Source organism: Erythranthe guttata, chromosome 2, assembly GCF_056151865.1.
Source record: "Erythranthe guttata isolate IM_541 chromosome 2, IM_541, whole genome shotgun sequence".
NCBI classification, from domain to species: domain Eukaryota; kingdom Viridiplantae; phylum Streptophyta; class Magnoliopsida; order Lamiales; family Phrymaceae; genus Erythranthe; species Erythranthe guttata.
Genome location: NC_142534.1, coordinates 5,724,201 through 5,738,152, shown reverse-complemented (window position 1 = coordinate 5,738,152; position 13,952 = coordinate 5,724,201). Strand labels below are relative to the sequence as shown.

The window sequence follows — 13,952 nt, the reverse complement described above, 5'->3', positions numbered from 1 at the left end:
GTCAACCCACACCTGGTGGGCAGGTTGTAATGGAATAGGGTGGGTTGGGCCTATTACAAATAGAAATACGTAGGGCTATTTCGGGAATTTATATTGTTTGTGGATTAATAAATGTTAAAAGGTTGGATGTATTTATAGTAAAACTTCATTACATGGACCTAGCTTAAATTCACCCGGAAAACAAAATACGAAAAGGATAAATATTGCTATTTTTAAAATGAGTTGCAATGTGACGAGAGACTAATTGTGCAATTCTTTTGTAAACATTAATTTATTTTGGCCGTAAAAATTTCAGTCTTTATATATTTATTAATTTATTATTATTTTTTTATCATAGCGGATGATAGAGTCTGAGATTCGAAAATGTTCTTCGTGATCCTACAATTATTGAGAAAAAAACTCCATTTATCCTTATTAAGGGAGAGTCTGTTTATAATTTAATCTATAAAAGGATATAGGTTTCTTCTTGTTTTCCTTTTCCACTATTTATATATATATAATAGGGCATAATCATAAATCTTTTTCCAATCTCAATTAAAAAAATAAAAAAAAAATAAAAAAAAAAATCAAGAAACCACTCTCGCCCAAAGGGTAAGATTGATTCCGGAGGAGAAGAAATTATTAAGAAGTTCAACCTCTCCCAGGTACGAAATATGTAATTTGCAGGAAATTAGTCCCTTTTCATTAAAATAAGTTTGGGAACATCAATATATTTTGTCTATAAAAATTTCGGTCTTTATTTATTTATTTTTGTTTTTATTTTTTCCTTTTTTACAATATCGGATGATAAAGTTCGATATTTGAAAATAAACATTCACTACAAGAAAAAGTTGCATAATGGTCATTTATGTTGACAATTATGCCCTTGGGAAGGAGGGAGAGATTCGCGTATTTCGTGATTTGATTCTTGGGGAAATTTGTAAATTGATCTGCTATTCGATTTGTTTATGACTATTTACATTGTTCGGAGAGGTCAGGAGTTTGAATCTCTTTCAGTGCATATGTAGAAATAATTATTTCCCAAATATTTTCATTAAACTCGAACCCTCCATTTCACATGTAATCTAGTTTGCATTTGAATAGAGTGAAAGATTATGTGTAGGGAGCTTTTGTAAAAATATATATGCTTTTCTTGGAAGAGTTCAATATTAGCAACTCCAATGGAAGGGTATATATTATGATGCCCTGGTGAAATATACGAACTTTACCATTTATAAATACACAAATATTTGGAACTTTTACCGAATGTAGCATAAAAATAACTAATGTGGATATATTAAAAAAAAAAAAAAAAAAAAAAAAAAAAAAAAAAAAAAAACTCCAAGCACAAGCATCAAATAAGTTATCAAGTTTTAAATACATGAATGATTATGATATATAATGTCACATGTCAAATTATGATATGGTTAATGGAATATTTATATTTCTTATACCTCATTTTCCAGTAGCATTTTTGCACCTCAGATGTGGTTGAGTATCAAAATAACTGTCACTTTAATACTTCTATTGGAGAAGAACTTTTTTAATTTTCGAGTACCAAAATGGTAGTTTTATAGTTTCATACTTTGTTTGGATCCTCCATTGGAGTAAGTGATTGAAAAGTAATATGTTTGCAAATTGTTTTTTAAACTTAGGTTAAAATAGTTAATTAAATAGTTTTTTTGTCATGTGTGAAAGTTTAAATTGGTCTTTAACTTTGAAATTTGTTTTGCGAAATTTATTCTAACAATCTTACTTTTCTAGAAAAAAAATATTATATTCAATATAAAAAATAGAAGACTAGTAGACTTGTAATACTAATGAAATCATATTTACTAGCAACATATTTTGGGGGAAAAAAATAGTAACAAATTATTATTTGTTATGAATATACTAAAGAAACTCAAGTAAAACAAGAATATGGGAGATCAAATATAAGTATAATAGAACCTTTTCTTCTTATTCTTTCTTGTATATTCAAGTCTCAAGTGTGTCTTTGTCTATTACAAAGTAAGCTATTTATACTTACAAGGAAGATTAATGTCCTAAGAGTTACAAGAGTGTACTTCAATTAAAGACCATTAATGGTTGGTAACTCTTCATTAATTTGGACATCCACTTAATGCATTTTCAATGCATTTACAGCACTCCCCCTTGGATGTCCAGTAATATGCCTCGTTAAAAACTTTTCCAGTAAAACCCAATGGGAAAAATCTGGACAAAGGAAAAGAGTACATATTCATGTGGAGCTTGCGATCGTGAGACACTGCCTCGTTAAAACCTTGCCAAGAAAAACCCAGTGGGATAAAAACTTGGACGAAGGAAAAAGAGTACAGTGTGTGAGAGTTAATGATCATGCTCCCCCTGATGTCGGCAAGAGATCTTTGAGTCGACGCATTCCAATACTATGGGCCATCTTCCTGAACGTTGTAGTTGGCAGTGCTTTAGTGAATAAATCTGCCAAGTTGTTGCATGACTATATCTGATGAACGTCAATATCACCATTCTTTTGTAGCTCGTGAGTGTAGAAAAATTTGGGTGATATATGTTTTGTTCTATCACTTTTAATGTAGCCGTTTCTGATTTGTGCAATACAAGCGGCATTATCCTCGTAAAGTATTGTGGGTGTATCTCGTATTGAAGTCAACCCACAATTTTCTCGAATATGTTGGATCATTGATCTCAACCATATACACTCGCGACTGGTTTCATGCAATGCCAAAATTTCTGAGTGATTTGAAGAAGTAGCTGCCAATGTCTGTTTCGCTGAACGCCATGAAATTGCAGCACCGCCACAAATAAAAACGTAACCACTTTGAGATCTGCCTTTATGTGGATCAGAAAGGTAGCCAGCATCTGCATAACCCACTACTTGGGATTCTGAATTGATTGAGTAAAACAAACCCATATCAGTTGTTCCACGAAGATAGCGTAATACATGTTTAATGCCATTCCAATGTTTTTTAGTAGGCGCAGAGCTATATCTTGCTAATAAGTTGATCGAGAAAGCAATATCAGGTCTAGTGTTATTTGCAAGATACATTAGTGCTCCAATGGCACTAAGATAAGGTACTTCTGGACCAAGTAATTCTTCATTCTCTTCTCGAGGGCGGAATGGATCTTTCTTTATATCCAACGATCGAACAACCATTGGACTACTCAAAGGATGAGATTTATCCATGTAAAATCGTTTTAGAATCTTTTCTGTATATTTTGATTGATGGATGAAGATTCCATTGGACAAATGCTCGATCTGCAGGCCGAGACAAAATTTTGTCCTTCCGAGATTTTTCATCTCAAATTCTTTCATCAAATAGTTTGCGGTCTTTGTGAGCTCTTCAGGAGTTCCCACAAGATTTAGATCATCCACGTAAACCGCAATAATAGCGAATCCACTATTAGATCTTTTGATGAAAACACAAGGACAAACAGGATTATTTATATACCCTTCTTTAACAAGGTATTCACTTAGACGGTTATACCACATTCTTCCAGATTGTTTTAAACCGTACAAGGATCGTTGCAACTTAATTGAGTATAACTCACGAGACCTTTGTTTAAATGCTTCAGGCATTTTAAATCCTTCGGGGATTTTCATATAAATATCACTATCTAATGATCCATATAGATATGCAGTAACGACATCCATAAGGCGCATGTCAAGCCTCTCTGTGACTGCTAAACTGATCAAATATCTCAACGTGATTGCATCGATCACGGGGGAATATGTTTCATCATAATCAATTCCGGGTCTCTGTGAGAAACCTTGTGCAACTAATCGTGCTTTATATCTCACGATTTCATTTTTCTCATTTCGTTTTCGTACGAATACCCATTTGTATCCAACGGGTTTTACGCCATCCGGTGTTAGGACTGCTGGTTCAAATACTTTACGATTTTCAAGGGAATTTAATTCAGCATGAATAGCATTTTCCCATTTTGGCCAATCATTTCTATGTCGACATTCTTCGACAAATTTTGGTTCGGGGTCCTCATTCGCAATATCAATTGCAACCCCATAGGCAAAAATATTATCAATAACAACTTTATTTCTATCCCAGTTTTTTCTGGTATTCAAATAGTTTAAAGATGTCTCTTCGGATATAAGTTCTTTCTCATGATCCTCTCCAGGGGCATCATGTACTTTAGACTGATCAGTCACATTTTTCATAGCGCTTTCTTGTTCACAGATAATATTCTCTTCAGGAGAATTTACTTCTATTACCCTTTTCCTTCTAGGGTTCTTATCTTTTGCGCCAATAGGGCGCCCACGCTTCATGCGAGGTTTCATTATCTTTTCATGTTGTCCTTCACGGACATCAACCCGTGCCGGGGTGTTTATAGCGGGTATATGAGATTTTGTTACCGTTTTCATATCGGTAAAAGCATCCGGCAATTGATTTGCAATATTTTGCAAATAGATTATCCTTTTTACTTCTTTCTCACATTGGTTTGTGCGTGGGTCAAGATGAGACAAAGACGGTACATTCCATGTAATTTCACGCCGTTCAATTTGAACCGACGATCTTTCTCCCCCTAGCGGCGGGAAAATTGTCTCATCAAAATGGCAATCAACAAATCTTGCCTTAAATAAATCACCCGTCAGGGGTTCAATGTATCTAATTATAGACGGGGAATCAAAACCAATATAAATTCCAAGTCGTCTTTGTGGACCCATTTTTGTTCTCTGAGGTGGAGAAATCGGAACATAAACAGCACAACCAAATATTTTTAAGTGAGAAATGTCTGGCTGCTGGCCAGAAACAAGTTGAAACGGTGAATACTTCTGAAATGAACTTGGTCTAATCCTGACCAATGAAGCAACATGTAATATTGCATGTCCCCAAATAGAGGTGGGTAAATTAGACCGTAAAAGCAAAGGTCTAGCAATCAGTTGTAATCTCTTAATAAATGACTTTGCAAGTCCATTTTGAGTATGTACATGGGCAACTGAATGTTCAATATCAATACCTATTGACATGCAATAATCATTAAATGCTTGAGATGAAAATTCACCGGCATTATCAAGACGAATAGTCTTGATAGGATAATCGGGAAATTGAGCTCGTAATCTTATGATTTGAGCAAGAAGTCTAGCAAAAGCAACAGTACGTGTTGACAATAGACTTACATGTGACCATCTAGATGATACATCCAATAGAACCATAAAATAGCGAAATGGTCCACAAGGTGGATCTATAGGTCCACAAATATCCCCTTGAATTCTTTGTAAAAATGTTGGGGCCTCGCTACTAATTTTCATTGGAGATGGTCTTATAATCAATTTCCCTTGTGAACATGCAATGCACACACATTCATGCGGCAAAAGAATCTTCTGGTTCTTTAAAGTATGCCCATATGAATTATTTATTATTCGACGCATCATGGTCGATCCTGGGTGACCAAGTCGATCGTGCCAAAGAGAGAAAAGTTTCGGATCATTGGACTTCTGGTCCATCACAATATTTGTTTCTATTGCGCTTATAGTCGCATAATACAACCCTGATGAGAAAACTGGGAGTTTCTCTTTAACATGCTTCTGGCATGAAATATTGGTTGTAATACAAAGAAATTCCATATTCCCCTCATTCATAGTCTCGATATGAAATCCATTGAGACGCACGTCCTTGAAACTTAATAAGTTTCTTTTGAATTTAATAGAGTACAAAGCCTCTTTGACCAAAATGTTCGTTCCACCAGGCAAAACAATATTAGCTCTTCCGGAGCCATCAAATAGTTTGGTAGTACCAGAAATTGTACTAACACTTGCCTTTGCCAATTTCAAACTCGAGAAATATTTTTGATCTCGAAGAATTGTGTGTGTTGTTCCACTGTCAACCAAACAAATGTCTCCATCGTTCAGGTTGCTCACGGACTCATTATATTCCATTTTTCTGGGAATAAAATAAATAATATAAGAAGATATAATAAAATTTATTTTCTTATATCAATCAAACGACCAACCACACATCAAAATTATTTCGAACTCGTTTAGGGAATGGAAAGATAAACATTATTTAACTCAAATGCAACATAAATGTAATATTTGATCAATCCTGATTGATCTATTTGTTGCCATCATTGTTATCATCACCATGAAATTTTATTCCATCAATTTCTCCACTTGGCTCGGGAAAGAAATCAGCAACATCCAAATGGGTAAGGTTCATTGGATCAACATGGTCATTCTCGGTGTTGCTAAAATCCGTAAAATTGATTTCTTTCCCTTTTCCTTTTCCCTTGATGGATGCTTGATATAAATCAACAAGGTGCCTTGGAGTACGACAGGCACGTGACCAGTGTCCTTTCACTCCACACCTGTGGCAACTCTCATTTTGATTATTATGATGGCCAAATTTTACAGCCTTGCCCTTGTCTTGTTTTTCACCATTTTTATTCCACTTCGGGTGGTATGGTGCAACTCTAGGACCATCTTGATGTCGACCATAACCACGGCGATACCCACGCCCGCGGCCACGACCTCGACCACGATTATAGTTGTTTGCATTCACTTCAGGGAATGAAACATTTGCATTTACTTCTGGAAATGCTTGTGATCCCGTTGGGTGGGAGTTATGATTTTTCATCAAGAGCTCGTTGTTTTGTTCAGCAACGAGGAGGCAAGAAATCAATTGAGAGTATTTGGTAAAACCTCTTTCACGATATTGCTGCTGCAGGAGCATATTAGAGGCATGAAATGTGGTAAATGTCTTTTCTAACATGTCCTGTTATGTGACATCGTCTCCGCATAATCTCAATCGAGAAACAATTTTAAACATGGCGGAATTATACTCATTTACCGATTTAAAATCTTGCAAACGCAAGTGCATCCATTCATATCGAGCTTTAGGAAGTATCACACTCTTCTGGTGATCATATCTTTCCTTTAAATTATTCCATAGAGTAGCAGGGTCCTTTACCACAAGATACTCGGATTTTAAGCCCTCGTGGAGATGATGGCGAATAAAAATCATTGATTTCGCCTTATCTTGTTCACTTTCCTCATTACCATCCTTAATGGTATTTCCGAGGTTCATGGCATTCAAATGGATCTCAGCATCAAGGATCCAAGTTAGATAATTTCTTCCGGAAATATCTAGAGCAGCGAACTCAAGCTTGGTGATGTTTGCCATAGCACTGTGTCATAAAATTAATAATGCTTTAGATTATATTTATACTCAAAACTTCAGGTTTGAATCTAACTTATTCAATATATCCAAGCTTCGGGCTTTGATATTTGATATGGACTTCGGGCCTATATTTTCTTTAAAGAACTTCAGGTTCTTATAATATTTGCATAACAATAAAGCAAATAAATAATAATTTAAAATATAGCATTTTAATTGACAATAATGATTATAAAGTTATTAAATTAATATCTCTTATATATAGCAAAACATTTTGATATCATTATTAATGCATAAAAGAGATAATAACTGTATATGCAGTTAACTAAACAAATATAATACATAAACTAATGAAAATTAAAGTACCACATATTTAATAAAATTCTAGAATTTAATTTGTACTAATGATTTTTATCTATAATCTTAATCTAATTCTTAATCATATATGTATATCAAAATATTGAAAACATGTTTTACAAGCCACTTATCGAAAGCATGAATAATTTTTTTCAGGATATTAAAATAATCACAAAATCCTTACCAACTTCAATGAAAAACGGGAGCAAGCTCGTGCTGATAACGTGTTATGAATATACTAAAGAAACTCAAGTAAAACAAGAATATGGGAGATCAAATATAAGTATAATAGAACCTTTTCTTCTTATTCTTTCTTGTATATTCAAGTCTCAAGTGTGTCTTTGTCTATTACAAAGTACGCTATTTATACTTACAAGGAAGATTAATGTCCTAAGAGTTACAAAAGTGTACTTCAATTAAAGACCATTAATGGTTGGTAACTCTTCATTAATTTGGACATCCACTTAATGCATTTTCAATGCATTTACAACATTATTTAATTAATGACAAGTCACAAAATTAGTAGTCCAACACATCAATTTCATTTTTTTAAACTTCACAACATACTCATTCCAATGCACATTTTTCTTGTTGCATATTAATCGAGAAAATATTCTAATTTGCAAAAATACTAAATATATCTTTATTTGATACTTAATTGCATAAATCAATACTTTGTATTATATGGAATTTGACTTTTTTTATAAAAAAAGTAAATTACGAAAACTCCCCTGAACTTAGGTTAAATAACAAAAAATACCCCACATATCCGTAATAACCAAAATTCCCCTCTAATTAAATGTTGATCGAGTTTTTTAACTATTAAAATGTATACAATATATTATACCTTATGTTAAATAGTTGAGAAATAAAAGAAATATCTGAAATTGTGTAAATCAATTCCCTGTAATAAAAAAAAAAAAAAAAAAAAAAAAAAAAAAAAAAAAAAAAAACGTGAAAAATCACACTGTAGGGGTTAGTGTAAGACGGAAACAAAGTCCAGGGGATTTTTGATAATTACAAATCGATGAGGATGTTTTTCATTATTCATCATAAGTTCATGGGGTTTTCGTAGTTTAGGTTGAAAAAACGAGGTCGGTCACGCATCAAGCACGTGATAGAACAATGTGTCACGCTAACAAAATTAAATATAGTAGCCAACGGAAAAGCTATATATATGTAATGTAAGCTGTCATTTCATCGGATATCAAAAGCTCCCAACTTTTCCCCTTCCTCTTTTCGCAATTAAGCAGAAGAAATCCCTAAAAGGCGTTTCAGAATGATTCACAGATATACACAGACCCACCAAATCACGCGGCGGTGGTAAATAGTGCGAAAAAATGGTGGCACACGCGGCGGCGATGGAAACCCTAAGCGAGCGCGCGGCGTTGATGAGAGAATCGATGCAGAAAACGCAGTCCATCACGGATAGCATGGTGGCGATTCTCGGCTCCTTCGACCACCGCCTCTCCGCACTCGAGACCGCCATGCGCCCCACACAGGCACTCTCACCTCTCTTTCTCTCTCTCTCTCTCTCTCTCTCTCTCTCTCTCTACTACTTCTTCGCTCTACAGTTAGTGAGAGAAAATAAATAAATGCATGGATGTTCGTCGTAGTCGATTTTTGGAACGGTGGTTTAATTTTAATTTGATTTTGATTTTGATTTTGATTTTGATTTTGGGTTGTGGATTTGATTTTAGTTGAGAACACATTCGATAAGGAGAGCGCATGAGAACATTGACAAGACGCTCAAGGCTGCAGAGGCTATTCTTAATCAATTTGATAGATCACGCCAGGTCTTTCTCCTCTCTTTTATTTATTAATTAATGGCTCGTTTGGTTGGGGAAATTAGCTATTATTAACTAAATTATTGGACTTTTTTTTTTTTTTTTTTTATGTTGGAATCCCAATAATTTGTCGGGTCGACCCGCAAATATTATGTTATCATAGTTTAGACTTGTCCGTTGCGACTTTGAAGCGCAAACTGATTGTGTATTTCATAGTAGATTGCAAATTTACAATTGTTTTGGCAGTTTTCCATCTTTAATAATTTAATAATTTTCACTTGGCACGTCATCACGGTAAATATGCACCATGAAGTGTTTTAACTTAAAGGGCGAAACATGGTTATGAATCTTCTTGGTGCTGTTAATAATCCAGGTAAAACTTTGTATTTGCAAAACGAACTAAACTGTGAAAATATTACGATATTTGAAAAATTCGCTCGAATTTTCTGCATGAAGCTCAAGCCTGCTTGTGTCGTGAAAAGTCGGCAAGATTTTCATAAACAGGGTAGTAATTAATCAAATATACTTCTTATTACGATGCTACTTTATCTTTCAGGCTGAGGCTAAAATCTTAAGGGGCCCGCATGAGGATTTGGAAAGTTACCTTGAAGCAGTGGATCAACTAAGAAGTATTGTTCGTTTCTTTAGTGGAAACAAAGGCTTTAAGAGTAGTATAATGGTGGTCAACCAAGCCAACAACTTACTTGGGAAGGCAATCTCGAAACTAGAAGAAGAATTTCGACAGCTTCTTAACGCATACAGGTGTGCACGTATACACCAATCATATTCTTAACTCTCGTTCTTTAATTTGATCATCTCGTTTTTTTAACATGTGTGTATCGCTTGAAAGTTTACTTTTTAACTAACCAATTTATGCTAGATTTGGTTTCATCCAAAACTTGCATATTTAATTTTACTACTTGAATAAAAATACTGTGTTATATGTTCAAAATGTTACTTCTATCGAAGTTACGCATAGGAAAATTAAAGAACTTATTTGGTAAGTTGTTCTCTGTAAATTTCAGCAAACCTGTCGAACCTGATCGTCTCTTTGATTGCCTGCCAAACTCTATGAGGCCATCAGCCGGATCACCTCGTGATGGTGAATCAAATGGAAAGAAACAATCTGAGCACCAAAATAAAAGTTTGGAACCTGTCGTCTATCAACTTCCAACTCTAATTCCACCAAGGATTCTGCCTTTGCTACATGATATGACCCAACAAATGATTCAAGCCGGCCATCAACTGCAGATTGCCACTATATATAGGTAATGTTATCGATCTGCCTTCGACTTTGATCAGTTTTCTAGAATATCGTTTGTTGTTGTGATTTGAAAGGAATTACTTTGACCAGTCAATTTATACGAGTTGATATACACCGTACTTAACTGTTTTTTAACTTATGATGTTAATGTTGTCTCAATCATTTTATTTAGGGACGCTCGGGCTTCAGCAGTTGAACAAACTCTCAGAAAACTAGGTGTCGAACGACTTGGTAAAGAGGATGTACAAAAGATGCAATGGGAAGTTCTTGAGGCAAAGATAGGAAACTGGATTCATTTTATGCGAATTGCCGTAAGGATTATTTATACACATTCTCGATATTTGCTCTCTGGTTTATTCTTTCGCCAAACTTAAGATCATACGCCGAACAGGTCAAACTTTTGTTTGCTGGTGAAAAGAAAGTATGTGATGAGATTTTTGAGGGACACGAAAATCTCGGGGAGCAGTGTTTCGCTGAAGTTACGGCAAACAGTGTGACGATGCTCCTCAGTTTTGGAGAAGCTATTGCTAAGAGCAAACGATCACCAGAAAAGTTGTTTGTCCTCCTGGATATGTACGAGATAATGCGAGAACTTCAAACCGAGGTATGACGAAATTTAATACTTATCTGGGTTCAGCTGCATGAATCTTCTTCTTGTTCCACTAATCTTACATGATTTCTTTGTCTGTTCGTTGTAATTCATTTTTCTCGTGGTGTTTGGGTTTGGCTAATTACTGATGTTGACAGATAGATATCATATTCGCAAGTAAATACTGTGGTGAAATGCGGGAAGCATCTCTGGTTCTCTCGAAACGACTAGCTCAGACTGCTCAGGAAACATTCGGTGATTTCGAGGAAGCAGTTGAAAAAGACGCCACAAAAACTGCCGTTCTTGACGGAACAGTCCATCCTTTAACCAGCTACGTCATTAACTACGTGAAATTTCTATTCGAGTAAGTTTAACTTAACTCAATGAACCTTCCGTTCCGTTTTTTCTATGTATACATCATGACTTTTCTGTAACTTACACTGAAACTTAATCTCAAGCGTTTGGTATCGGTACTTATTTTCTGTATCGATACTTTCAGCTATCATTCAACTCTACAACAACTCTTTAAAGAGTTTGATGACGGTGACGCGGAAAAGCAGTTGGCGTCTATAACGACACGGATAATGCAGGCTCTTCAGAGTAACCTTGACGGAAAATCCAAGCAATATAAAGATCCCGCTTTAACTCAACTATTTCTGATGAACAACATACACTATATTGTACGATCTGTGCGCAGGTATATGTTGCTTGTAACTATGTATGATCCGACGACCTACCGAGTTTGGGATACAATTCAATTTCTTGAAATTTATTATCTAGGTCGGAGGCAAAGGATCTATTGGGTGATGACTGGGTGCAGATACATAGAAGAGTCGTTCAACAGCATGCTAATCAGTACAAGCGGATTGCTTGGTCAAAGGTGTAATATCACTATCCCCGAAATTGTTTCAGTTGTTGCATGCAAAGTTTGATTATTATCGTTAACCAATTATTTTGAAGTCAAATTTCTGTGATACAGAACATTATTGAGTTGTCTTAATATATTTCAGCGATAATTGTTGGCTTCTTGAAAACCGGTTATACTTGTATGATATATATTTATTGGTTGGGAATTGCGGTGGTGCAGATTCTGCAGTGCCTTTCGATTCAGGGAGCTCAGTCGGGGGGGAGTGGTTCATTTGGAGATGGTGGAAGCACAGCTGGCGTTTCTCGGGCGATGGTGAAAGACAGGTTCAAAAACTTCAACATGCTCTTTGAGGAGATTCATCAGAGACAATCTCAATGGACTGTTCCCGACAGCGAATTACGAGAGTCTTTGAGGCTCGCTGTTGCTGAAGTCCTACTCCCTGCCTATAGGTCCTTCATTAGACGTTTTGGGTACGTCTCATTCTTCTACGTGTTTTTTTTTTTTTTCTTTTTTTTTTCTGGTTGCTTAAAGAGTGCCGAAAATGTATCGTGTTTGCTATAGGCCTATGATTGAGGGTGGAAAAAATCCACAGAAGTATATAAGATATAGTCCAGAAGACCTCGAGAGAATGCTGGCAGAGTTTTTTGAAGGAAAGACCTGGAACGAACCGAGGCGATAGATTTATGTTATGAAAAACGAATACTACAAATACACAGATTTTACTTTAGAAGAATATATATTATTTTCACTCTACAAAAATAAAGATCCTCTTATGTGTCTCGTGTACAAATGATGTTATGTAACTTACGTTTTCATCTGTTTTTCTGTGTGTAGACGCTTGCTCTAGAAGATGCTCTCTAATATTAGTAGTATTACTTTTTTCTAGTCTTTGTTAAGCCAAGCCTGTGGCACCCTTGTGAATATGTATCACAATTCGGGCATATTGATCCACCTTCACGGGAGCGCACCCTATTGAAATAAAGCCGACTATACCAATTAATTGTGTACGTTACATATTTAGGGATTAAGAGAACAAGTAATTTTTCCAATAACTATAATTAATTTTATTTCATTAATTTCAGTAATGAAATAGTTATTTCAGGCGGTAGTTCAAAACTTAAAACTTGCATAGAGCGATAGCACAATAAGTTAAAGCAAATAACTAAAAAAATATTTATCTGATTACTGTTAACTAAAAAAATATTTATCTGATTACTGTAATCAAGATAGATTTAGACACGGCCACGGGCCGGTTTAGGGCCCGGAACCGGCCCAAACCGGCCCGTTGACCGAGTGAACCGGCCCGAACCCGTAAACCGGCCCGTCCTATACGGGACGGGCCCGGTTCTCAAAAATGGTGAACCGTGAACCGTCGGGCCGGCCCGGCGGTTCACCCGGATTTAAAAAAAAAAAAAAATTCAAAAAAAAGGCAAAAACGGCTAGTGAACCGGCCCGAACCGGCCCGGGTGAACCGGCCGTTTTTGTTTTTTTTTGAATCCCCCCCCCCCCCCAATTTTTCCTATAAATACCCTCACACCCCAAATTTGCTTTTTTTTGAATTTTTTTTGCCCCCCAATTTTTCCTATAAATACCCTCACACCCCAATTTCTCCTATAATTTACTTATTCATCAAATATTTCAAACTTGTGCTTCTAAATTGAATTTTCATTTATTTCCTTTTCCCTTTTCTATTTAAAAGTACTTCTTTTAATTTACTTATTCATCAAATATTTCAAAAAAAAAAAAAAAAAAAATTCAAAATTTCCGGGCCGACCCGGAACCGGCCCAAACCGGAACCGGCCCGAACCGGAACCGGCCCGAACCGGCGGGCCGACCCGGCCCGCTGAACCGCCCATTCCACAGGCCGGTTCCGGTTCCGGAAATTGTGAACCGTGAACCGGTTCGAACCGGCCCGGAACCGGCCCGAACCGGCCCGTGGCCGTGTCTAGATAGATTACCTAAGTTTGTGCTACAGTCGTTT

General features: G+C 35.9%; 1 protein-coding gene and 1 pseudogene across 2 annotated transcripts; one reads left to right on the top strand and one right to left on the bottom strand.

Moving 5' to 3' along the window:
• Positions 1-269: 269 nt before the first annotated feature.
• On the top strand, positions 270-12,967 carry LOC105948590 (exocyst complex component EXO70A1). 2 transcript variants are annotated; one of them, XM_088826334.1, is made up of 12 exons: positions 270-644; positions 8,754-8,965; positions 9,164-9,259; positions 9,807-10,012; positions 10,276-10,518; positions 10,687-10,825; positions 10,906-11,118; positions 11,262-11,467; positions 11,603-11,800; positions 11,884-11,983; positions 12,191-12,441; positions 12,533-12,967. In XM_088826334.1, exons 2-12 carry the CDS (start codon positions 8,804-8,806, stop codon positions 12,648-12,650), a joined length of 1,932 nt encoding a protein of 643 aa, XP_088682460.1. In that variant the 5' UTR covers positions 270-644; positions 8,754-8,803; the 3' UTR covers positions 12,651-12,967. The 2 variants fall into 2 exon arrangements, with proteins under 2 accessions (XP_088682460.1, XP_088682457.1); XM_088826331.1 differs by having other exon boundaries at positions 479-644; positions 8,717-8,965.
• LOC105969886 (uncharacterized) lies at positions 5,990-7,168 on the bottom strand (annotated as a pseudogene).
• Positions 12,968-13,952: the final 985 nt, after the last annotated feature.

Bases quoted from the DNA above. Each gene is read 5' to 3' on its own strand.
- LOC105948590 (XM_088826334.1), top strand. From the start codon at position 8,804: ATGGTGGCACACGCGGCGGCGATGGAAACCCTAAGCGAGCGCGCGGCG. The intron at 11,468-11,602 runs GTAAGTTTAACT...CGATACTTTCAG, and splicing joins TACGTGAAATTTCTATTCGA to CTATCATTCAACTCTACAAC. The intron at 11,801-11,883 runs GTATATGTTGCT...TTTATTATCTAG, and splicing joins ATTGTACGATCTGTGCGCAG to GTCGGAGGCAAAGGATCTAT.